The 27407-nt window shown below is 46.0% G+C and overlaps 1 protein-coding gene across 2 annotated transcripts in view; it reads right to left on the minus strand.

Moving 5' to 3' along the window:
- The window catches only part of RPTOR (regulatory associated protein of MTOR complex 1), a gene marked incomplete at its 5' end in the record, with an annotated part of 340079 nt that overhangs the window by 177275 nt on the left and 135397 nt on the right, over positions 1-27407 (minus strand). For both annotated transcript variants that reach the window (XM_079725126.1, XM_079725125.1), the window contains one exon: positions 4781-4939. In XM_079725126.1, coding sequence (XP_079581252.1) covers positions 4781-4939 — 159 coding nt within the window. The remainder of the gene's footprint in view (positions 1-4780; positions 4940-27407) is intronic.

Here is a 27407-nt window from a genome sequence, read left to right on the forward strand (position 1 = left end):
CAGAACATATGGATAGCCCTTTAGCAATGAAGGAAACTAAATAGGTAGTCAAAGATCTCTCCACATACAAAATACCAGCCCGACAGCTTGATTTGTAAGCTTCACCCAATATTCAGACAACATGTACTTCAAATCTCACAAAAACAATCCCTGTGTATCTAAGTGGAGCACTCCCTCAACTTATTTTCTGAGGCCACAGTTACACTGATTATCCAAAGACAACAAGAGAAAGAAAAATTCCAAGCCAATCTCACTCGTGAGCACAGATGTAAAAATACGAAACATAATACCAACAACAGAATTAACCCCTGTATGAAACACATAATTGATAAAGGCACACTACGTTATCCCACAAAGGAAAGGTATATTTAATATTAGAAAATCATATACCTTTCAATGCATTTCCAGTTTAAAGGAGAAAAATCATACCGTCATCTAACACACACACACACATAATGGCTTGGGGAAAAGCAACATCTATTCATGATTTGAAAAAATAAACTAGGAATAGAAGGGCACTTTTTCATCTGATAAGGGGTTTTCTTATTTTTTATTCTTTTTACAAATATCTATAGCAAACATCATACACTGACGCACAGGAGGCACTCCCTTCGAAATGAGGGGTGAGATAAGGACATGCAGTCACCACTCCACGCTCTGGGAGGCGTTGGAGGCACAGTAAGATATGAACAGTAAACACAACAAGACGGGAAGGAAAGAAATAAAACTGCCATGATTTGCACACCATGTGGTGGTCTGTTAAGAAAGTTTTAAAATATGTACAAATCATTAGAATCAATGAGAGAATAGCAAAATTAGTAGACATAAAATAAATGTACAAAAATCAACTGCCTTGCCATATACCCTGATAAAAACTCGCAAAATATATTTTTTATAGCAAACATTTTTAACAACATCAAAAAATATAAAGTATTGGGCTTCCCTGTTGGTGCAGTGGTTAAGAATCCGCCTGCCAATGCAGGGGACACGGGTTCGAGCCCTGGTCTGGGAAGATCCCACATGCCGCGGAGCAACTAAGCCTGTGGGCCACAACTACTGAGCCTGCGCTCTAGAGCCCACGTGCCACAACTACTGAAGCCCGCAAGCCTAGAGCCTGTGCTCCGCAACAAGAGAAGCCACCGCAGTGAGAAGCCTGCGCACTGCAACGAAGAGTAGCCCCCGCTCGCCGCAACTAGAGAAAGCCTGTGCACGGCAACAAAGACCCAACGCAGCACCCCACAAAAAATACATATATATAAACCTTTATGAAATTATAAAATACTATTGATAAACGCTTAAAAAGAGCTTGGAAACTCAACAATATAAAGATGTTGAGTCTCCCCCCATTAATCCACTGATTGGCAAGTTGCTTTAATATTTTCATGGAAGATCAAAGGACCAAAAAGAACAAAGGAGGGAAACTTGCCTTCCCAAATGTCAAGAATCATTGAAAACCTATACTCATTAAAATAGTTTACGGGGGCTTCCCTGGTAGTGCAGTGATTAAGAATCCGCCTGCCAATGCAGGGGACACGGGTTTGAGCCCTGGTCTACTACTGAGACGGCTGGTGGTTCATGACATCATATTTTTTTTTTTTTAAGAAGATGTTGGGGGTAGGAGTTTATTAATTAATTGATTAATTTTTGCTGTGTTGGGTCTTCGTTTCTGTGCGAGGGCTTTCTCTAGTTGTGGAAAGCGGGGGCCACTCTTCATCGCGGTGCACGGGCCTCTCACTATTGTGGCCTCTCTTGTTGTGGAGCACAGGCTCCAGACGCGCAGGCTCAGTAGTTGTGGCTCACGGGCCTAGTTGCTCCGCGGCATCCTCCCAGACCAGGGCTCGAACCCGTGTCCCCTGCATTAGCAGGCAGATTCTCAACCACTGTGCCACCAGGGAAGCCCAACATCATATTTCTTTTAATTCTACTTCTTTTATAACTACAGTTTTGAATCTATACAATAATAAAAATGATTAAAATCAAGTTGGTATCTAGGTACATACAACTACTGAGCCTGAGTGCCTGGAGCCCGTGCTCCGCAACAGAGAAGCCACTGCTCGCTGCAACTAGAGAAAGCCCTCGTGCAGCAACGAAGACACAACACAGCCAAAAATTAAAAAAAAAAAAAAAAAATTTATTAAGAAAAAAAAAAAGTTTACGGGCACAGAGGGAAACCCATGGAACAGAACAGAGAGCTCAGAAACATACACACTCACTAAGGAAACTTGACGAGTCCAAAGCTGGCATTAAATGGTAATGGTATCCATTTGAAAAAAAAAAAAAAAAAAGGATTTGAACCCCTACCTAACAGTATGTGCAAAAATCAGTTCCAGGTAGATTAAAGGCCCAAATTAATAGACAAAAATACACTTTTGAAAGAACACATAGTGGAATACTTCTGTAACTTTGGCATAAGGAAAGTCTTCTTAAAGAAGATACAAAATGCCCACATCCTAAGGGAAGACTGAACAGTGACCACTTCAAAATAAAGAACTCCTGTCTACTAAGGGACAACACAAGAGAACGGAAGCAAACAGACAAACCAAAAAACCAAGCCATAAACTCAGGGACATTTGCAATTAACAAAAATGGTAAAGTGTTACTGTCCAGAATATAAAGAATTCCTTCATAAGAAATAAGAAAAAGACACAACCCAAGTGAAAAACAGGAAACAGCACTGCAAGAGGGGGAGCCTATGTGGCAGACCCAGAAACCAGAGGGCACCGGCCTCACAGTTATTGGGGTGACTGGACTGCACCACCACGCAGTGCTCCACCTCCCCCCTACCCCCGCAGTGTTGGGAGGACATGGGTAATGCAAACACGCAGGCAGCTTAGAACTGGACAAAGACGGGACAGACCCAATGTCTGTGTACACAGGAGGCACTGGGAGGGCCACCAGCGGGGCTGAGGGAGGAAGCACAGCCACAGCAGTTGGGGGATGACCCTCAGCACATAACTGAGCAGGAATGACCCCAATCCCGTCAACCAGAAAACACCCAACCCCCGTGTGTCTGGAGAGCCCCCAAAGATGGGGAAGCTATAAAAAGCATGGTACCGATCAACTCAGCATTCAGGGGCCAGTCACCTGGGAGGGTGGGGTAGGGGTGAAAGTGAGGAGGGCATGCAGGGACCCTGTAGGCTCATTTTCTGAACCGGCTGGTGGATGGCTGGTGGTTCATGACATCATATTTCTTTTAATTCTACTTCTTTTATAACTACAATTTTGAATCTATATAATAATAAAAATTATTAAAATCAAGTTGGTATCTAGGTACATACAAGGCAGAGAGGGCACTATCCTGAGGGAGGAGCTGGGTCCAGGCCTCTTCTCCACTCAGTCTCCTCCAGGTCCCCAACTGTCCCGTCTGCCTACCTGTTGGCCACCTGTGGAAGAGTGGACGTCCCCTGAGAATTTACTATGTGAATGGTGTGTTGGGTACTTTAATCCTTCACTATGAAGGAGCTTCCACAATAAGGAACAGAGGTCTAGGAAGTCTTCTCATTTGTCCATGTCCTGGGGCTAACAAGTGGTGAGGCTGAAGTCAGAACTCAGGTGTGGTGAGCTCCTGTCCTGGTTCATGTGCTCCAGTGTGTAAGGAGCTGCCAGGTGGGCTGAATGCTCACACCTACAGGCACCACCTCTCGGAGGATGTGATAAGAGCCTGCAGCACAGGACCCAGGATGGTGGGAAGGGGTGTCGTTTACCCCTCACTTTCATCTACAGTCTTTAAAAAAAAAAAAAAATATATATATATATATATATATTTATTTATTTATTTATTTGGCTGAGCAGGGTCTTAGTTGTGGCATGTGGGATCTTCGTTGCTACGTGTGGGATCTTTCAGTTGTGGCATGCGGGCTCTTAGTCGCGGCATGTGGGATCTAGTTCCGTGACCAGGGATTGAACCTGGGCCCCCTGCACTGGGAGCATGGAGTCCCAACCACTGGACCACCAGAGAAGTCCCTTTAAAAAAAAAAAAAATTTTTTTTAATTTATTTATTTGGCTGTGCCAGGTCTTAGCTGCAGCACAAGGGATCTTCATTGCTGCATGCGGGATCTTTAGTTGAGGCATGCAAACTCTTAGTTGCGGCACGTGGGATAGTTCCCTGACCAGGGATTGAACCCGGGCCCCCTGCATTGGGAGCATGGAGTCTTAGCCACTGGACCACCAGGGAAGTCCCTCATCTACAGTCTTTTGATTAAGGGACTGTAGGAGGCCGGCTACACTGACCTTGGAGAGAGCAGAGCTGAAGTCCTGTCTGCAGACTTGCTTCGTATTAGCTCTTTGGAATACTTATACCATTTTACCTTCTAGGAACATGACTGATTCTCAAAAGAAGACCCCCAGACCTCATGACTTCCCTAGATAGCCATTTCATTAACATGTTTCGCAAAAGAAACAACTCCCTGTGCCTGATTATTTTTCAACTTTTATCACTGAAATACAAATGATCCCCAGGACTTCCCTGGCAGTCCAGTGGTTAAGACTCCGTGCTTCTACTGCAGGGGGCACGGGTTTGATCCCTGGTCAGGGAACTAAGATCCCACATGCATGGCCAAATACATAAAGAAAGAAAGAATCCCCAAACTTCCACCAGGTAACTGGCCCAAGCCCCTATTCAATCTTCTTGCATTTGGGTTTGTGGAAACGGATTATCTATCAATGGTTCCATAGAAGCTACAGGGGAACAGGACCTGTGGGCAACCACCAAAACTTACAGATTTTCTGGTAAAAATAGAAATGAATTCAGTTCACAGGAACCTTTTATGGCACGCCCACCTTGTTGAAGACCCAAATCTCGCCGTTCACAGTGGGCCTGGGCACCCCATGCCCATTGTAGTGGAAGAGGACCCGCTCCTCCTTGGCATTTCGACGTAAAGACGTGCAAAGCTTCTTCACTTCATCCACAGTTGGATCGAGGCTCTGCTTGTACCGCGCCTGTTGCAGGAGAAAAAATTAAGAAACTTATCATGGATTCATGGGAATACCTAGAATTAAAATTCCATCCTGAGGCTTCCCTGGTGGCACAGTGGTTAGGAATCCACCTGCCAATGCAGGGGACACAGGTTTGAGCCCTGGTCCGGGAAGATCCCACATGCTGCGGAGCAACTAAGCAACTAGAGAAAGCCTGCGCACAGCAACGAAGACCCAAAGCAGCCAAAAATAAATAAATAATTAAAAAAAAAAAACAACTCTATCCTTTACTCCAAGTCTGCATTTAATGGACCCTGCACAAGTGACCTCAAATTTCTCCATCTATAAACTGGGATGATGACTTCACAGGGTGGTTGTAAACATTCATTTACTCAAATATTTATTGAGAACTACTGTGAAGATCCCATGAGATTAATAAGTAATGCCTGCCACATGGTAACACAAGTAAAAGGTAGCATCCCTGTGATATCAAAAGTATTTCTTAGAAGCATTGAATCTGTTTGGAAAAACTGTCTGGAACATGGAAGAGAATTTGCTTAAACACAGGAAGCTATAATATATGTGGTAGCAAGGGAGAATAGTTTCAAAAAGACAACAAAGTAAGGAAGCAAACTGCCCCTCTCTTGCTTAGTCATATTTGCCCTGCTTACCCCCTCCCACTACTCCTGCCTGGACCCTTGCTGATGAACATAAAGGATTCAATTAATTAGCAGGACCTAAAGTAAACACACAGAAATCAACAGCCTTTATATATATATATATATATATATATATATACACACACATATATATATATATATATATACACAAACCATAGATAGTTAAAATCGTAAGGAACCCCCACTTCTAAAGCAACAAGAAGATTGAACTTAACAAGAAATATACAAAACCCTGACAAGGAAATTTTGTAAAACTCTCCTGGAAAACAGAAGGAGGCTTGAACAAATGGGAGATGCTCCCCGCCTGGGTAGGATGCACCCACATTCTTAAGACATCAGTTCTCCCCAGGTTAAGAGTCCACACATTCCCAATAAATATAACAAGCAGCTATTTTGCAGAGCTTGACAAGCTGCTACTGAAGTTCGCTTGGAAACTAAATATGCCAGAACAGCCAGGAAAACACTGAAAGGAGAGCTATGAGGGGTCCTGCCCCCCGACACTCCAACCTCCTCTGGGCCTCTCTAAGTAAAAGGTGAGGGTCGGGGCCCAGAGAGACCAGCAGGCCAGGGAGCTACTACACAGTCCAGAATTAGGTCCAAACACGTTTCCTGGCTTTTTGGAGAACAGTGTTCACACAGTCATAATGTTATGAACACTGATTTTATTTCATTAGAAACTGTGCAAACTTCAAGATAACCTGAGTGTGGTGAGGACGCTGAGGCTGGGTGAGGGGTACCCGTGGTCATCAGAAGAGTCTCTCCACTTTATATTCATTTCCTTTTGTTTGGTTTCAAAGAACTTTCAATGGTAAATTCCCAATAAAAAAGAACTGAAAGTGTAAATCTATAACCATACTAGATGGTTGCATGGAAGTGATGTGTATAAAAGCACTAAAGCCACACCAGGAAGTCAATAAAAACACCTCAAGTTGATAAATCAATAAAAAGCAGCATACACATATTGTTCTAAAATATGGGCATATCTATCCAAAAAACACAGCTAAAAGGGTTTACCTCTAGGTAAGGATTATGTTCTGACTTTCAAAAAATAATGTGTATGTTTGTTACTTTGATAAAGTTCTCAAACTTTATTTAAAACAAAAAACAAACAAAAAACCAACCCAGTGCCATGATATCACTTGAAGAAAACAGTGGTGAGAACAAGGACCATGAATGGCGAGGAAACTGTGTTTGAAGCATCATGGCTCCCGCTGTGGGCCTGCCACCTGGTGCAGGGCTCAGCACACAGTGACAGGTGCTACTCAGGAAGCATCCGCTGACGTTGTTTCAAAAGAAGAGCAGGGAGGTGGAGGGAGCAGAGATGGAAAGCAGACACAGAGGCCTGAGGATGACCTGCAGCCTACGTTTAAGAGAGGCGTCCTGGGGCTTCCCTGGTGGCGCAGTAGTTGAGAGTCCGCCTGCCGATGCAGGGGACACGGGTTCGTGCCCCGGTCCTGGAAGATCCCACGTGCCGTGGAGCGGCTGGGCCCATGAGCCATGGCCGCTGAGCCTGCACTTCCAGAGCCTATGCTCCACAACAGGAGAGGCCTCTCAACAGTGAGAGGCCCGTGTAAAAAAAGAGAGGCGTCCTGACCTTTCAGAGGAAAATGAAGAGCTACACGGGAGGAAACTACAGGAAAATGTGGCTCACCTCGCAGAGCATTAGTTCCTCCATGTTTGAGATGACATTTGGTTTCACCTAATTAAATACGTGCTAATAATGCAATTTCTGACAGTAGAAAATCCTGGTGAAATACTGCATCGTGTGTTCTGAGAGCGTTGGGGGCACAAACACAGAAGCTTCAGGATGATGAAACTCAGAAGAAAGTTCTTCCAGATTCCCCCAATTTTTTCCAACTGTAAGCAAACTAATAAAAGGATAGAAACCCTATTCCACTGCAGGACAATTTTAGGACCCTGCCCTGAGGTGGCAGGTTAGGGTCCAGCAAAGTGGTCTCTCCCTGTGTTTCTTCCATAAGGTCCAGAACGCTATTTGTAAAATAAAACTGTGTCACAAAGGAGACTAGAGAAAGCCAACACATAATGCGATGTTTTCAAATTCATTCTCATCGAGGCAATGTGCATTAATCTGACACTGACAGAGGGGCTGCGCATTACCCACGCTACCAGAGCAAGGCTGGCCCCAGGAGAGACGGGGTCTGTGTGGAAGTGGGGGCTGAGGACACGGGGCACTCAGGGGCATGGAGCCTGTGCCCGGCCTGGGGAGGCAGCCGTGTCACCTGTTCCCTCCAGCCAGGTGGGCATCTCAGCCTGTGTTGGCTCACCTAAACCACATGTTCTGGGAGCACCAGTTCAACATCTAGCTCTTGTGCAGAATTCCTTCTTGGTCCCCTTTGGCAGGAATAATCTTTTCTGTCACTAAACTAACTTATACTCTTTGTCATATGTTCCTGTGAAGCTGTCTGAGCTCCATGGACACTGTAAACCCCACGAGGGCAGACACGGATTATAGTTTCATGTGTGCCTTTCAGTACCCAGCTCTGTTTTTATATTCTTCCCATGGCCTCACAACATGCTCAGTTATTAGCAAACAGTTGCTGAGTGACTATCAAACTTTTACTGACACTGATTACAATAATCTGTAATGAAACAAACCAAAATGATGAATCCTATCCGACACTGAAGTGACACAAGTGAATTTCAGCACAAAATTAGAAAGTGTATATGTAAAAACTGTTGTGTCTAGGAGGTGGGTACTTAGATGTTCAATAATTCTTCTACTTTGCTATATGGAATTCTGCATATTAAACAGTTAAGAAAAGGATAGAGGAGGGAATTTCCTGGCAGTCCAGTGGTTAGGACTCCGAGCTTCCACTGCCAGGGGCCAGGTTTGATCCCTGGTCGGGGAATTAAGATCCCGTGACCCCCCACCAAAAAAAAAAAAAGGATGCAGGAAAACATTCCTGACTCATCACCAATAAACTACTTATTTGTGCTCTGGGTGAGACAGAAACAGGGCACTGAGTCTTCAGGCTCTACACAACTAAATTTTGGCTAATCCCATAAAACTAGATGAGAGTAGTTGATAAATGAAAATCGAGTGCTGGGGGCAAAAAAGGAAACCTTTTACTAAGATGTCATGACTTTGGACACATGTTCCAGAACCACATCCACATCAGCACAATGAGAAAAGTCACAGACTCCCCAGCCCAAAAACATCTGCCTGAGCATAGAACCCAGGCAAACTACTGTTTCAGCCCAAACCCCTCAGCCACTGTGACATGACCTGCATAAATCTAGAATTCAGATTTTTCTGTGAATCAGAGCTGCTGGAATGGCCAAACTAGGCAGCAAATCACATCCCACCTTGGTAGACACGTTGACCTGGGCCTTTATGTAAATTAAAATAAATACCTATGCTTTTTTGATACAGGTGTTTTTTAAAAGACATCCTGGCTGGGTAGGTAGAAATAACTAGAAGAATTCAGAAGACCATTTTATCACCAGGAGCTTCAATGACAAGGCCCAAGGGCTGATGGGAAGTGTGAGTGTGAGCATTACCAAGTCTCACTGGGCTGTGCTGGAGTGGAGGGAGATGCTAGGAAATATCGGACCTGTATTTTCCCTACTCCCAGGAAGGCTTCCAGGTGGCTCATAGAGGGAACAGCAAAACAACAAAGAGGGAAAGGCTGAATTGCAAAATAATTTTAATGCGTGCCAAGAGGAGTTCTGAATTTGTTACTTATTTTCCCTGTGAGCACAAAAGAAATGAAAGCATTTTTATTTACTACCAAGAGCAGTAACAGGGAATCATACTGGAAAGGAACTCAGTTCAAATGAGGTTAATGGCTTTCGAGCTGTCTCCCCTCCGAGGGGGCTCTCGGGGGGCCAGCTCTGAGCATGTGGGGCTGGCTCAAGGGTTAGGACAACAGTACGTGAGACAGAAACTGCTCCCCTCCCAAACCAAAGCATTTCCACAAAGGTGTGAGAAAACCAACTTAAATCAAACCGTTCCATTAGAAGAAATGAGGGAAGGGGCCTCCTTCCCATGCATTCAGAGGGCACCCCAGGAGAGCCGTGCAGGGATGTGCCCTTTCTTCCCCACCACAGTGATGACCAGGAGCAGTAGGGTGGTGGGGAACTTCTAGAGAGTGCAGGGTCTGTGCCTGGTGAGGTAAGGGCAAGAGGCAATGGTGAGGCGAACCACTCCACTTGCACCCACCTCTCCTGCCATGCGGTTAAGACAGCACTGACTGATCGTCAATACTTTAAAATCACGGCCGGTTTTATCAGACAACGTGAAGAAAACAGCAAATAAATCTTCAGTGCATATGTGTTTATTCCCCTGCCCATACTTACTTCCGGAAATTTCCCACCAGCAGTAAGTGTAACAGTGATCACTGTTGGTAAGCAGCACAGCCCGCTTTGCATGCCCCCTTCGTCACCACTCACAACAACTCTACTGGATAAGAGTGGCCGTGGTGTGGGAGCCCGATGCCCCTACAGCTGCCTTCACGAGCTGGTCCCGCAGGAGCCTCCTGCAGCCTCCCGTGCAGGGTGGAGAGTGGACTGCCTCGGGTCCATGGCCCGGCTCGGCCGAGGCCAAGGGGCACCAGAGTCACACACAGGCACCCTCCCACCCCTCCTCTGGGAGGCCTGTGCCCACCATGCCTCCTGGAGCTGGCGGAGGCCCCCTCCTTTCACACGAAAGCCACGTCACCCAAAGGACCCATTTTCAGAGTCAGAGGATCTCTCAAGTCAGAAGTTGCAGGGACACAGGAGAAAAGACCATGCAGAACTGCCAGAGAGCAGGGTGGCGAGGAGGGAGATGACCAAAGGCCACAAGCTGAACCCTAGGGATTGGGGAGCCCCTCATTTCGTGTCCTGCCCCATGGAGTGGAGTTCTTGCTCCTGGGGCTAAGGAAACCTGGCATACAGTTGTGAAGAAGTCACTCAAAGACAAAGCGCCCCAAAATATGAACAAGCCGCATCGCACAGCATCTCCCAGGCCGGCAGGGCTCACTGGGTGCCCATGCGCTGCGAGGCGCTTATCTGGCGAGGCGACGGTACTTCCTGCTCTGTCTGGGCCCCACGTTTCACTGCTGCCGCCCAGCTTCTCTCAGGCCTGCTCCTCTGCACTGCTATCCAGCTAGGATTTGTGAAATCTCGGCTCCGCTGAAAGACCATTCACTGTCCCCCGAGGTTAGTCCTAAACAGGAGTGCTGTTCTTCCAAACCACACACAAGGTCAAGGGGCTGACATTACTCGGAGATGTCAATAAAGTTAGGGATTCGTTATTTCTGACCTTGGCTCCATCAAGGTCTTCTCCTGTGGGGTGCAAAAAATGATTTAGCCTCATTTTCTTACCTATCGCACAGAAAGGACACATTAATGGACCAGCATGAAAGGCACTACAGATATTAATAATAAGCCTCCTGGGGTTTTATGGGAATTAATTAATATTTTTAAGGGCTTTGAAATGAGAAGCACTAAATTAAATGTCACCACACCATGTTAAGGTTTTGTTTCAAAACTAGAATGCCCGGGATAATGGCTTTGTGGCTGGAGGGACTGCCGTGGCACAGGAAGCATCTCACCATTTGGGAGACCTGTGACAAGTGTAGCTGGGTGTATTGAATAACAATGCAAGTCTCTAAAATACTGCCTCTTGTGCTGGGCATTGCTACTATAAGTCCAAATCTCAAGATGTAATCAAAAAACAAGCATGGAAGTTTCGGGGGATGCGAGAGAGGAAGAAAACAGAAGAATGAACAACGGGACAAAGGGGCAAAGGAAGACTGGCCCTGGGCTTAATGAAAGGGAATGGGGCTCCAGGTTTCATTTCCTTCCAGGATGGTCTCCTGCTGACTCTATATGCTAATAAGGCCTAAGCAGCGCTGTTGCAGACTCTGCCTTCCCTGTGGATGTGGCCCCTCCTCGTGCACATTCCAGAGGCTAGAAGGTGTGGGGGCAGGAGGGGCTCTGCTCCTTGTGGCCCAGTTGGCAGCGGTGGCCCTTCTCGGTCTGGTGAAGCCACAGAGAACGCTGCTGTTGTGCTGCAGGAGAGTAATGGCAGCGCCTGGGGGAGGAGCTGGGGTCTCTGCTTGGTGGGTCTTCTCATGACAGAATCCCATAACGAGGAAACCTGTGCTGCAGCAGCGGCACTGCCTGTGCTTCTTTGGGGTTTCTAGTAAAGATTACTGCACATTACTCGACTAGGAATGTGAGTATGAATAATGCTATTTCCATCCTCCTACAGCAATGAGCAACACCTCAAGTTCAGATCCAAGAAACAGAAATGCCTGAGAGATTTTCTCAGAACTGTCCAGGAGGAATAAACGTAATGCTAGACTTTGGGCCAATTCTGCCTTTGGTCTGGGGTCTTGCAAACATTTCACCCCATCCTTCTCCTTCCCAAGTAGGAAGCAAGGGCTTCCAGGGAACTGCTGGGTAGGAAGAGGAAGGTCAGGTCTGCTCAAAGGACACCTGTCTTAGGTGGTGGTCCCATGTAAGAAAGCTCCAGGCCCCTGGCAGTTCAGGAGCTTTACGCCACCATCCCTCACAAAACACTTATTGTTGCTATAGCCCTTCGCATCCCCACTATCACTACCTAGGCCAAGCTGCTGCCATCACCACCACCAACACCATCATTGTCATCATCACCATCACCACTACCGTCATCATTTTCATCACCACCAAGACCGATACCATCACTACCATCACCATCGTCACCTCGCCCCCTCCCTTCCTCTCATCTTCCCTCTGTCCTCTCCTCTCCCCCTCTTTCTCCTTCTCCTTCTCCACCCCTCTCTCCTCCTCTCCCCTCCCCTTTGTCCGCCCCTCTCCTCCTCCCTCAGACTGCTCTGACTGCTGTCTCTCACCTCTTCCCTGGTCCATCCTCCTCCATCAATCCTCAGATGTGGCCATGACTCAGCTTCCCTTCTTTTCTCACACTACATGCGCCTCCTGGATGGCACCTCTGAACAAATCCATGGCTGAATTCCTCGTCATGCTCCACACATGCCCACCCTCTGGGCTCCCTACCATAATCACTGGCATCAGCCTATACTGAGTCACAGACCACACTCCCCAGGTCTGTCCTTTGTGCTGCTCTCCTTCTCACCTCCCCTTCATCGAGAACTTGTTCAGTGGACCTAACATGTGGCTGTACCACCTCTGCCTTCATCAGGGGTCAAACACGCCCCAACTATCCCCAGGCCTCCAGACCATCATCTCCAAGTCTCTCCATTCGGTCACAGACTTCCCTCTCAAACACACAGCAATAAGGCCACCTGCCCTCTAAAAATGAGTCCTCAATGGGGGTGTCTGCTGCTCCCAAGACAGCATCACCATGCCTGAGCACAGCACAGCCACCTCGGCTGCACCACCCTCACAGCCCTCCGCTCAGCCACCGTGTCATTTCCAGGGGTCCTGAGCAAGCTGTGCCCTTTCACACAGACCTCAGAGCTACTCTGGTGTTAGGAAGGACACAGGGCGAAGTGTTGTGTAGCACAAACACGCTGTCCAGTCCATTTGCAAGTTCTATTTTCTGTTTAAATGTTTTCACTAGGGACTTCCCTGGTGGCACAGTGGTTAAGAATCCGCCTGCCAATGCAGGGGACACCGGTTCGAGCCCTGGGCTAGGAAGATCCCACATGCCGCCGAGCAACTAAGCCCATGCACCACAACTACTGAGCCTATGCTCTAGAGCCCGCGAGCCACAACTACTGAGCCCGCCTGCCACAACTACTGAAGCTTGCGTGCCTACAGCCTGTGCTCCGCAACAAGAGAAGCCACCACAATGAGAAGCCTGTGCACCGCAATGAAGAGTAGCCCCCACTCGCCACAACTAGAGAAAGCCCGCGCGCAGCAACGAAGACCCAACGCAGCCAACAAATAAATTAATTTAAAAAAAAGTCTTCACTATTTCATAGTAAGATGCTATCTTGTATAATTTTTTCCCAGTGTTATCATTATAAGACTCTTCCCCTTCCCCAAATCTCTTAATTAAAGAACAAACAAAAAACAACTACCGCTTATCTTATAAGTTGAAATGGAACACTTGAGTCCTTGAAGTATAAACAGGAGGCAGGAGCCTCCTATAAACAGGTGTCCAGTCTATAAACCTGCCCAAGAATCTACTCGGCCCCAAAGGAACTCACAGACACTGCGCTGGCTCTCAGCGTCACACCTATAGAAATAGTTGCAGTTTTCATCTAAAATATAACCAGATCCTTCCCAAACTCATCACCAAAATTTGGATCTTGAACAAATTAAAACCATCTCACCAAAAAAGAAGGGAGCCCAGAGCCCTTCTGCAGAGCAGAAATAGGGCCCACACCCCACCCCGGCTGCCCGGCCTGCAGGCCTCGCCTTGGCTTTCATGTTCTGCATTTGCACCTGTGCAGCCTGAGTCTGGTCACTCAGCACAGGTAGAACCGAGTTTACTTGTTTTTCAGAAATAAAGGGGGTGACCCTTAGAAGAAGTCTAGAAACACAGAATTCTCTGATCACTTTCCAATTGGTTCCAACCTTTTCATATTATTCTGGAATTTTAGGGCACATACAGAGATAGAATGCATAAGCCATAATACTGACCTCTTAGGAGGACCTTGGCTCTGAGAGTGGCCGACAGATAAGGGCCATTCCACCTGCCTGGGTCATCACTACAGTAAGAGGCTCACAACATGTGGTCTGCAGAGAGATCTGATCTGACTTAGATTCATGTTTGCTTCAACAATCCAGGGCCCCCCTTTGACCATTAAGTAGTAATTTATTTTCTGTCTTCTAAGAATCCCTCCTGTTGACCCACAGTCTTCAAGGCTCCAGCACAGACTGTTCTAGCGATCTGCTCCACCCACTTCACAGTGCTAGCTGAGCAGCAGACACAAACATTTTCAGGGATCCCACCGCCCACGCCCATGCCAAGATGTGCCAAGGGCAGTGGTGTCTCAAAGGAGGCTTTGACTGGGTTAAGAAGTAACTGAACCGCCTCACTGCAGCCCACCCTAAAAGCAAGTTCCTGTCGATTTCTGGGGCTGACAGTAATGCCACTGGCTGTCAATGCTGTATCACACCTCCAGGGAGAGACAGGCTGCAAGCAAACCAAGTTTCAGTAAAGCCCCCCCAGGAAGTTCAGGAGTCCTCCTGGCCACCTCCCCTCTACTCCCTCCGTATCCATGACAGCTCTGTGGTGGCTTCATTCCCCTTGGGTGCAGTCTCCGTTGTGCCTCTGTCCCTCCCCCCTCGATGCTGGAGGTGAGCCACACAGGAGTCAGATGTGCCCACTGGTGAGTCCCTCCCCTCTACAAGAACTGGGGTCCCCAAGATGGAGGGCTTGGGTTCAGCCCCAGAACAATGATTTACCAGCCATTCAACCTGGGAAAGCTCACAAACCCAACCCAACCTCCATTTCCTCCTTGGTAAAACAACTAAAATACTACTGCCCCTGACTACTCCGCAGGCTGTGGGGACCATGTGAGAAAGTACGTGTCATTAAACTGAAGGGAGGACGAGGATGGAGATTGGCGCCCACACTGCACTTCTGATGTGCCAGCCACCTGACCTTCACAACCACCATGCAAAGTAGGCGTTGTCATTGTCCCTGTCTTTCAGATAGGGAGTGGAGGCACAGAAAGGTGCAGTAACTACCACAAGGTCACACAGCTGGTGTGTGGCAGGGCCCATTTCGAAGCCAGGCAGCCTGAGGACATCCATGGAGACCCGGAGACTAATGGTGAGCTTTCTTGTGTTGTTGCAAACTGGGGACAAGCAGGGAGTAGAAAGACAGAAGGACCATCTCTGACCATCCTCACGTGCTGGCATCCCTTCTTGCTTCAATATGACCTCTGGGCTCTGACACCACACTAACAGAAAGCCCTTCCTCTCAAGAGGGGCTGATACCCTGAGCACCTGCCTTGACTGAGCAGCAAAGCTGAGAACTGCTTAGGAGACTTAGAATAGCCTAAGTCACTCACTGCTACTGATTTTTCCAAACAATTCCACATCAACGCTGAAAAAACCCACTCCCTCCTGACATTAATGTTGGACTACCTCCAAGCAAGATCAATAACTGCTAGTGACCTGGAACACTCAATGTTTATTAACCTGCCTGGTGAGCAGAGAAGGAGAACATTCAAAATGTAATAAGCTGTATGCAGGAGACAGAGGGAGTGGGAGAGGGGAGACTGGACCCCAGTCACTAGGACCAGAGCATTCAGTGGACACAGGAATATGGGCATTCCAGACCTGCAATCGTGCTCTGAGCCACTGCCACAGTTGCAGAGAACTTCTGGAAACAGCTCATATATGTTATCTTCAACAGTAACAAAATGAACAAGGGAATAAATAAATACCTGGCAGTGTGAGGAGGAAATAGGTTTTGTTAAATGGTCGCCAAACCAGGCAAGCACAAGCAGTCTGCTGGGGTGTGCCCACCACCGCAAATCAAGCTGGAATTCATTCAAAGAAACAGCCACCAAATTGACTCATGGGAAGATGTCCCTGCCTTATACCTCCTACCACCAGAGTTCACTCTGAGTCAAGCCCCGAATAGGGCTGTGCCAGGGCCCAGGAGCCAACGGGAGGGTCGAACTGTCAGAGTCTATCTCCAACTGGTCTATGGCTACAAACTCAAATCTTCAATTGCCATAGAGGCATTCTTGCTAATCCAATGTACTTACTTTTCAAAGAAATGTCTTACTTCTTATTAGATTTCTTTTAATGTTCAAGACGATCCTCTTTGTTGGGGTTAGTCTGATTTCGGCATGGAGCCTCAGAAATCTGGGGGTGACAGGACAGGATGTGCTGCTGGCTCCGAGGCAGCTCCGGAGGACGCTGGTGACCTCTGAGCAGGGCCCCAGCCTCCACACTCAACGTTGAAGGAGTCCACCTTCCAGGTTCGGGCTCATCTGCTCCACGGGATGTTTTCTAGACTACTAGTTTGGATAATTTCATTGCCCCGTGGCAAAATGCCCTGGCTTCTTTCCGCTTACCCAACAGTACAAGCTGACTTCCACCCTGTGTGGAAAGAGAGCGGCTGTGCCTGTAGTGCCCAGGTCACAGCACAACAGGAGCTCTCAGGGCCAGCAAAGCGTGTAAGAAATGGTGAACGCTGGCATTTAAGGGCTACCATACAAGGTCAAAGTAACTCCTGGTGTTTTCAACACATATCTTCCCAATAAGAACAGTTTTACATGAAATTTGTAACATCACTGCCTCTCTTTCCTTTATGTATTATTCAATAACAATTCTTCTTTCCTTCCTCCCTTAATTTGCAAAAGAGGCAGGAGAGAACTAGAAGAGCTGGTTTAGTATTCAAAGTCCAAAAATAGAAGCTATAGCTTCTAGATGGGGTCTGAATCCACTTCTGAAATAAAGGGTTCATATGGTCTCTGCAGACATGCTAAGAATCTCCCCTCAGTGGACGTGAGAAATGCTGTTCTCATCAGGGAGCAATTCTGTCCCCCAGGGCACATTTGGTCTGGAGATAGGCTTGGTTGGCACAATGGGGGGTGGGAGGGGTAGTTCTACTGGCATCTGATAGGTAAATGCCAGGGAAGCTGCTAAACATCCTACAACTATCCTCACAGCATGTGGGGACATTATTGCCACAAAGGTGAATTATCTGGCTCAAAATGTAAATAGTGCTGGGTTTAAGAAAGCCTGCTTTGCAGGAAAATAATGAAGCTTTGATTCTAATGAAGACACATTGATTCTAATCTAATAAAGTGAAAAAAAGCAAGGTGGAAAAAAATGTGTATAATATACTACCATTTATCCAAGAAAGAGGGCAACAAATGTGTGTATGTGTGTATATATATACATATATTTATATGTGCATATACTGTTCAAATGTTTAAATGGTTACCTTCTACTGGAAGAAGCCCACTCAGTATTTTGCAATCAGGTAAATAAAAGAAAAGTATTCATATTGGCTTTCCTATATGAACTATATCTCAAGATACCCAAATAACAGATGAGAGGAAGTTTCTCTTTATAGAGATATACCAGTTAACAGACAAAGAGGAATAATAGAGTTATAGCACAACCTTTTTACAACCTCTAATGGATGGATCCAGGTACTGATCATCAATGGCTGCTAACTTCACAGAGAGAAGACAACCAATCATTATACACATCCTAAAGGAAGTACACATTACCACCTATGGAATGTTGTACCCCCAAACACCCCCTCCAATTGGAGGAATCTGGTCAAGCCTGGGGGGTTAGGGAAGGATCGGCAAAATCCAGACCTCAATGAATTCTATAAGGCACATGACCTGGTTTCTCCAACCAAAAAATTGCAGTAAGAAACAAGAAACAGAGAGATGGATGACTGGAACAGGATGGGGGTGGGGACTGACTTTTAGATTAATTCTATGGATTAATAGGGTAGATCAATCAATCACAATGTATTCACCTTATTTATGTCCTGATTCAAATAAACAAACTGTGTGTGTGTAGTTTTTTAAAGTCATAATTACCTTTGAGATACACTGAAATATTTACAGATGAAATTATATGATGTCTGGGATTTGCTTCAAAATAAGCCAAGGGAGTGGGTGGGAGAGGGGAGTGGGTGGTGGCATAGATCAAAGAGGACTGGGAAAAAGTCGATAACTACTGAAGACAGAGGATTGGGAGATGTGGAAATTTCCCACAACAAAAAGTTTTAAAATTAACAAATGAATAAGCCACAGAAACAGAGACAAACAGCATTTTAAAATGTTTCCGTGATTAAAATGGAACTCCCCTAGAATTGTTTTGACACATAACTTAATGTCAGAATTGGCTATTTTTGATTAAAATTTGCTTACATGAAGCATTTTGGCCAGACATTTAAAGAAGGTATTCTGATAGGTGAAAAACTTAAATGTGTTTTTAGCGTCGGTAAGATATACATACCAATAATCTGAAAGATTAACACATCTGGGGGAAAAAAAGTTTCATAAACGTAACACAGATATTGGTATGTCTCAGAAACTCCTCTCGTTTTCTACTTAATAAGAAAGTATAATAATGGTGTAAGATATAGTCAGCTTACTCTGAACTAGGAAATCCATCTCCGATTAAGTGTTGATTTTTTCACTGAGGGTCACATTCCCCAGCTGACCCATGAACGCAGTTTTGTGCAGCCAATGCCTCTAACAGGGTTGACAAAGCAATCCAGACACATCAGCTCCTCTGCCTGCATTAGAAAAGCACTCAGAGTCCTGCACTGGAGGCTAGACTCAGGGAGGAGGCCTGTGCCCCATCCTGCTCATTAGAGGCCGGCACGGCCTGGGGAACACAGGACAATGGGAGCACAGGGACCGCTGCCCCGGCCAGGCAGTCTGTGGTTTCTGTGAGTAAATAAGTGAGTGACCATCGTGCAAGCTGAGGCCTGCTGTGGTGTCTCTAGGAGCAGCACTGCCGTGGGGTTCATCTGCTCGCTGGCCTCTGCTGTTTGGGAGTGAGAGGAGTACTGACTGGCCTGGGAAGGTAATCCTACTCACTTTAAAGGGTGAAATAAAGACCACAAAACGTGATTATCAGATAAATGTTTGTAAAGACTCTAAGTAACATTTTTAGGCAAAGTCTTGTCCAGAATCAGAAATGCCACTTGCTAGTACTTCTCTTGCAATCCCTCAGAACTGCAGTGGCTAGCTGCTGTTTTGCTTAACAGGCCACGACGGGGGCAGCTCCACGCCAAGAGGGGGCTCTGTATGCATCAGGCAGCCAACTCACCCGCCAGGGCTCAGGGCTAGGGAGCAGAGACTGGGCTTCAGCATCACTTTCCCAGTCAGGCTACAGCCCTGAGCTGGCAAAAGACCACATTCTTGCCACTGCCCTAGAGATACATCTAGTCTCAGGAACAGGAACAAAGAAACTAATAAAAAACTAATAAAAAAGGATGGGCAGGGAGTCACCCCTTACTCTCTCCAGCAGAGCACACCGTGTACCACCAGAGAGGCTGCTGGGGAGGAAGAAATATTTCTCTACCCTTCTAGGCCCTTCTGGCTGGTCTCAGAATTAAATTGACATGAGACATTAACAGGAGAAGCTCAAACAAAAGTTTAATAGCACATATACATAGGAGAGACCCAGGAAAACTGGGTAACTCACTAAAACAGCTGAAGCTCTCAGCTTAAAGCCCTCACCTCACTTTACCATCTTCAGCTAAAGATAAGAGAGGATGTTGGTGTAGTGGTCAGAATTTAGAAGGGGAGGAAGGCAATTCACATGGAGATGGAAAAGTAAATGTTTGGTAAACAAATGTTTGCTGGGCCCTTCAGAGACAATGGACACAGAGAGGAATTTTAACAGACAGACTTTGATGGGTTCTTGGTTCACACTATAGCCATCTATGGGGGTGGCTCCCTTCCTCTAACAGGTCCTCTATCTTCATTCTTTAAGTTCAGGGGAAGGTCTAAGTTTCTTCCTGAGTCTTTTGGGCATCGATTGTTTTCAGTTTAAAATAATCCACCTGCCAAAGAGACATTTGGGGGTGGCAAATTTTGTTCCCACACAAGGCTGAATGTTTCCGGACATCAAGCCCGACCAGGGAGACCTGAGGGCAAGCCAGCTGGAAGGCATCTGGAACAGTGTTCTCACAGACAAAGAGAATGGTTGTTCCTCCTTCTTTCTCCCTTTGAACACAATTACATGGATGTGATGTTTGGAGCTGCAACAGCCATCTTGTGATCATGAGAGCAAAGTCAAGAAAACAGAGAATCCTCCAGAATCCTGACGATACTAAACCATATACATAACCAGTCCTGGAACCATTTACCTTCAGACTTCACAATAAACTTTTATTTGTGAACCAGAGAAAAAGTATGTATAAAGTCTGAGAGGATGAACTCTGGGGACAGAGAGAACGCCCAGCTCATAAAAGCTTTGTGATCTTGGCAGATTATTTAACGTCTCCATGCCTCCACTTCTTCATCTGTAAAATGGAAGGGCGGGGGGTGGGGGGAAAAGGGAGCTCACAGTTTTCGTGAAGATTAAATGAGTTAATACATAAAAGTTCTTAGAATAGTGCCTGGCACACACCACCTACTATGTGAATGGTTACTAATATTACTTGTAAACAGGAGCATCCGAACTAATCAATTTCCTCCTCCCAGTCCGACACAGGGTCCTCACCCCTGAGTCCTCCTTTTATGCTCTGCCCCCTAAACCCCCCATTCCTAAAGTATTCTGACTACTTTTCTGCAGATGTCTCTGAAACACAGGCAACCAGTCCTGACTCCCTTCCTGTCATTCCCAGTGCCCCCATCCCTGCCCGGTCCGGCACACTCCACGTGAGCTGTCTCCTCCAAATTGGTGCCTCCTCCTGACTCCCTATTCTTCTGCATTTCTCCCAACACTGAACACACTGACTCACACATACTGCACAGCCACTTAATACGAAACATACGTAAGTGAACGAATATATGTCAGTAAAATCCTACAATTTTCCATAAAATTAAAACTTTCAAATATGTAATGGTTACAACCAATAGACTAATGAAGAATGAAAACATAGTAAATCTGACTTAGACTCCCTGTCTGTTCAATTTAACCAGTGTTTACTGAGCCCGAAGCTTGAAGCTCTGGGCACTGGGCTGCAGGGTAGTGAAACAAACGCCATAGAATGGGAAGCCTCAGGAAGTGATGTGAAGTCAGCCACAGCCTGTGAGGTGGAGGCCACCAGGCACTCACAGGGCAACAGCTGCAACGGATGCTGGGGGCACCGAAGACGGTGCAAACACACCATTTCTGAGGTTCAGAATTTACTGCTAACCTCACTTCGTTTCACATTTTTAAACTTAAACGTTACACTGGGAAGCTATCACTTCATTCCAGTGAAGGAATACTCCAGAACAGGAAGCAGTCAGAAATAATCAACATAAACCATGCAGACTCTTTTCATTTCCCTTTTTCTAAACCAATGACAATTCTGTGGCTTGCTGTGGCACTTGTTTTACACAATTCTTCACAGGTGCAAAAAAGAACAACATCCAATTTGAGACACACAGATGAGCATCCATCAAGTGGAGTAAGTGCTGGCACAGGGGGCCGGGGCCGGGGGTGTCTGGCCTGTGGTTGCCCCTTGCCTGTGGTGGCCCCCCTCACCTGTGGAAACAGAGCTGCCCCCGTGGAAACACGCCACGAGCTGCCCACGGGGATGCATTTTAGTTATGGAAGACCTGGATAAACAGGCTGCACTCCTTGTTACTGACTTGAAAAAACAAGAGTTGGCCTTCAGCTCTAACTAGAACTGATAGATTCAATAAGCTACATGATTTTCACCCTCACAGCCTCCACTTTAAAGGCTCCCATTAAAATAAATCACATGCAAGATTTAAAATAAGTTACATTTAAGGGTCCAAAGCAGCATGGCTCAGAATCCCCTGGCTAGGCTGGGGAGCTCACCACCTATCCTTGTATACATCTAATTCCTTCTATTCAGCCAAAGTGCCTGAGACATGTGGCCTCATTAACAGAGAATCATTCTTTCCAACCTTCCCAGGAGGAAGACTTTCCAGGAGACTGACTCACTGCAGAGAAATCTGAATTATGCAAATGGTTCAGGAAGGAAGACCTAGGAGTAGAGTCCCTTTTCTCTTCATTTTGTGAAGCATAAACATGGCCACAATTACAAGAGGGGAGAACCACATAGGATGAGGAGGAATGAGTCTGTTACCGAAACTGCAAACTGGGAACTGCTCCCAGACAACTCTGTCTGCTCCCAGGGCTGCTGTGGAGAGGATGTGAGTTTGTGCTGTGAGAGCTGCACCTGGGGTCGGGACAAAAGCTCTCAGTGACACTACTAAGCCATGGAGCCCCGTCCCCCGCCCACCCACACACCCAGTTCTTCATCTCAGAGACACAGAATCTCAGAAATAAGCAGTGCTGGATGGCTCAGGTGGCTGGACAGAGCTGGGAGGTTTGACTTCTTCTATGAAAGTGTCCTGCCGACATCCACCCTCTCTGGGCACAGGACGACCCCGCCCTCATCAAAGGCCACCATCACACTGCCAACTGGAACATCCTTCCACATGAGGACAATGTGCTCCTCATGGGGGATCTCTGCTCTGCTCTCCAGGATGACTCTGATTTATCTTATCCTCACTGCTAGAAGGGATTCAGCAGTCAGAGGCAGCTGGGAATTTATGGGGTGTAGCGGCTATCACCGATGAAGTTAAAAATTATGGAAATAAAAAATATTCTATGAGAAAAATGGACAAAAGATTTGAACAGACAATTCACAGCTAAAGACAAGGAAATGGCCCATAAATATTCAAAAATGTTCAACTTCACTTATAATAAAAATGAGAGAACATTGCTCACCTAGCAGACTGCAAACATTGGCATACATTAAAAAGCACCACAGAGTACTCTGCAGATCAGGTGCTTTTACATATTGCTGGTGGGAATGTAAAATGGTACATGATCCTTAGGCAGAGGGATCTGACAATAACCCCAAAAACCTTATATATGGATTATTTTTGACCCAGTGATACTATTACTACGAATTTACCTTAAAGATACACCCTTAACTATACAAAAGACATCTGAACGAGGTTATTCAATGCAGTATTGTTTGTAATTGCAAAATATTACAATCATAATGGCATCTGCAGGAGACTAAAAAAAACAATGGTACATTCACATAGTAGAGTGCAACAGAGTTCTAAAACACAATGAGAAAGCTTCCTAGAAACTGATACGGGGTGATTTCCAGGATACACTGGGAAGTAGAAAAAAGCCAGGAAAGGAGTACATGTAGTATAACACCTTTTGTATAAAAAAGAACATGAAAGAAGAAGATAAACATGTATCTCCTTATTTTAAAAAAGAAACCTAAGAAATATAAACCTGAAACTAATGAAATTCATCACCTACAGCAGGGAGATGGGAATGGCTGTAGGGAGATGGGAATGGCTGTGGGGAGATGACGCTACTCTGAGTATATAACTTCTTATATCGTTTTGACTTGTGGGATTATGTTAATATTTCTTGAGTGTGTTGTAGGACTAACCCACTGAGTAAATACATGGAGAATAATGGGAGCCAAGAACAGTGAGCACACCAGAGCCTGCATTCTGGTTTCCAAACACCACTCTCCAGTAAAAAGAACCGGGCTCCTTGGAGACATGGCTAACTCCACGGCTCAAGAGGGGACGGACAATATGAGCCTGGTACATACATCCTGTTGTGTCAGAAAGCAAGTAAGTGGCCAACACCATCTTAATCAATGATCAAACTTAACATCACCAATAATGGGACAAAAGTACAGCAAGTGCCCCTGTCGAGCCTGAGACGGTGACAGCATCATGTCTGCTGTACTCCTGTCACAAATGCTCACCCTGACTCTAATCATAAGAAAATGAGAGGAAAATGCAAATCGAGGATTAGAGGAGCACTGGCCTGCACTTGTCAAGAACACCCCGGAGCGGGGGGTGGGGGGGAGGCAAGGAAGGGTGAGCGTGAGGCAGGGATGGAGCTCAGATGGGGGTGGGGATTTAGGACATTCCTGGAACAATTGGCAAAATTTGATTATGAAACAAATTAGATCATAGTATTGAATCAATGTTGCATTTCTTAATTTTGATAAATGTACTGTGGTTACGAAGGAGAAAGTCCTTGTTGCTAGAAACTGCACACTAATGTATTTATGGGTAAGGGGATATGATGCTTGCAAATGACTCTCGAATGGTTCAGGAAATATATATATATTTTTAATAGATTTGGGGCATGAATGATAAAGAAGACAGATCAATGTGATAATTCAAAGTGCTGTTTATTTCTTAACAGTGCTCCAAAAGAGGGGCACTCCATGGGGACACGACTATTTTGCCAGTGCCCTATCCCAGCCCCTAGAAGTTGCAGGGACACAGCAGGTGTGCAATAAATTTTTGTTTTATACATGAGTAACGAATATATATGAAAAATAAATGAACAAACAAAGCGAATACCCATTTCCTTCCAGAGAAAACATATGTTTCCTACCAGGGTGTCCAGGCCCCTGCCGCAGCAGGTGAGGGTGGGAGCTGCATGTGCCCTGGGGCTGGGATGTGCACAGACTGACTGAGGGGAGAAGAGCTCTCCATCAGCGCCCCGGACAAAAAGTGATGACGGCCTAAAGGCAGTGAGAGGCTGTGGGGACTAAACGGAGAGGAGAGAGATTTAGGAGATGGAATCCACAGGACTTGATAATGGACTAATGTGGACTAAATGACAGAAGCCAAGCGTGACCCCAAGTTTCCAGGCCTGGGCAGCTGAGAGGACAGCAACTGTGCAGAGAGGAAATATAAGAGGAGGGGCAGATGCAGATTAAACAAGGCGCACTTATTCTGGACATTTACCAACATCTCACATGAGGCCTAATTCAGAAGCATATGTTAAAGTCACAGCCCTCTAGATCACTGCTCCTTGCCTGTGCTAACGACACGTGTGGCAAAGTCCACTGGCCTGCCAGAGGTTTACTTGTCCAGAAGGACCCTCCGTGGCGTTACCGTCCTCCATAATTACAGGCAGGAAGGTGACACACCCAGGGGACCAGCTGACAATGCTGAACGAGAGGCATTCTAGTCCACACTAAGAACACAGAGGTATCCAATTTTGTTTTCTTCTGTAAGTCACAGAGTGGTAATAAAACCGAGCTTTCATCAACTGTAGTCATATTAATTGTGTCTGTACGTGAAAAACAAGATTTCTTCATATTCCACTTGTGTCAGTGTCCTGTGGCTGCTCTAACAAATCACCACAAAGTTGGTGGCTTAAAACAACAGAAATTTATTCTCTCACAGCTGTGGAGCCCAGAAACCCCAAATCATCATGTCGACAGGATCGTGCTCCCTCAAAGGCTCTGGGGACGAGTCCTCCCCTTGCCTCTTTCAGTTCCCGGTGCTGGCTGGCACGCCCAGGCATCCTGAACGTGTGGCCAGATCATACCCATCTCTGCCTCCATCTTCTCATGACCTCATCCTCTGTGTCTGCCTCAAAGCTCCCCAGCCCGTCTCTTATCAGGATACATGTGACTGCATTTAGGGACCCCCAGCGATCCAGGATAAGCTCTTCCTCTCAAGATCCTTGACTTAATCACATCTTTAGTCACATAAAGTAATATTGACTATTTTGCCGTATAAGGTAATATTCACAGGTTCTGAGGATTAGGATGTGGTATAAGTCTTTTGGGGGACCACAATTCAGCCTACCACATATTTTAAACGAGTAATGGGATTATGTCACATTTAATACAGGAAGATCCCATATCACTGACCAATATTTTAATAAACTGACATGGTAATAGACAAATTCATTCTTCTTCATTGTTCATAAAACAGGAAAGAAGATCATAACTACAATAAAATTTTTCTTTATTATCTAACTACTCAACCAAATATTTCATGAAAATGAGTAAAATAAAATTTAACCTCATAAAGGTATAACAAACTTCCATGGTACTGGTATTTATAACTAAAAATGTTAACACATAAAATTGGTTTTCAACACCGGATATTATCAGCCTTCCCTTCTATATGTGCCAGCCACACTCTGACAGCCTGTTTTTAATTGGATGTTGTTGAAATAGACTTAACTATGGTGTTGGATTAACTGTCACCTGTCTGGGGATCACACTGCAGTGTAAAACAACCACATAAAACACATACACTCCAGCCAGCAGCATGAAAAACTGAGCAAAATCTGCACTGAGCAACTTGAAACCTTCAGGCCTAGATAAAAACACTGACACTGGGACTCCCCTGGTGGCACAGTGGTTAAGAATTTGTCTGCCAATGCAGGAGACACAGGTTTGATCCCTGGGCCGGTAAGATCCCACGTGCTGCAGAGCAACTAAGCCTGTGCGCCACAACTACTGAGCCTGCGCTCTAGAGTCCGCAAGCCACAACTACTGAAGCCCGTGCGCCTAGAGCCCCTGTTCCACAACAAAAACAAGCCACCACGATGAGAAGCACGCACACCACAATGAAGAGTAGCCCCCACTCGCCACAACTAGAGAAAGCCTGCATGCAGCAACGAAGACCCAACACAGCCATAAGTAAATAAATAAATAAATTTATTCAAAAACAAAAAACAAAAAAAACGGACATTTCCGCAAGCACAGTTATTCTGCCTTTTATTTAGTTTGAGACAACTCTTAAAGGTGTTCTTTTCCTAAGAAGATATCGATCTGAATCAAAAAATAAAAGGAGTTACTCCACTGCTAGCGTTTAGAGACCATGTTTTACTGACACTTAACTGACCTTCCACAGAGCTCGCGACACCGCTATAAAGACCCTGCTCTCTGAGAGCCGCAATCAGTGGACCAGGCCACCTACCCCAACACGCCCACACTCGCATCAATGCATGGCTATTGGCATTGGAAACAAGCTGTTCTCTCCGTTACCTCGTCCTGTTTTGCAATATCTGAGCGGGAAATTATGGCAAAAAACAAATGCCAGCTAGACACGAGAAACACATAACTTCTAACCCCATTTGTTGAGTTTAGAGGGGTTCTATCTCACTATACATAGTAATAGTTGTGCTGGGCAAGGCAGAGGATTCACCCATCAAATACTTAGGAGGCCACAACTTTAGTATCTGCACAGAAGCCAACTCCGGAGGACGGATAGTGGGGGTACTGTTAGGATACCGACCTACAGGAGAGGGGGTGCCACATGAACCCCGCTGGGTCACAGTACTGCCATGCTTGGTCTTCCCTATCATTCACCAAAGGGAGCTCCACCTGGAATGACCATGGGATTTCATGGGAATCAAACTTGTTTCTCACTGAGAAAAGGGGACCCCGACTGCCATGGGGGGCAGGAAATCATGACTGAGCCTTGGGAAAGAATGGGCGTTTAGAGGAGAGGAAG

This window comes from Hyperoodon ampullatus (assembly GCF_949752795.1).
Source record: "Hyperoodon ampullatus genome assembly, chromosome: 19".
In the NCBI taxonomy this organism is placed as follows: domain Eukaryota; kingdom Metazoa; phylum Chordata; class Mammalia; order Artiodactyla; family Ziphiidae; genus Hyperoodon; species Hyperoodon ampullatus.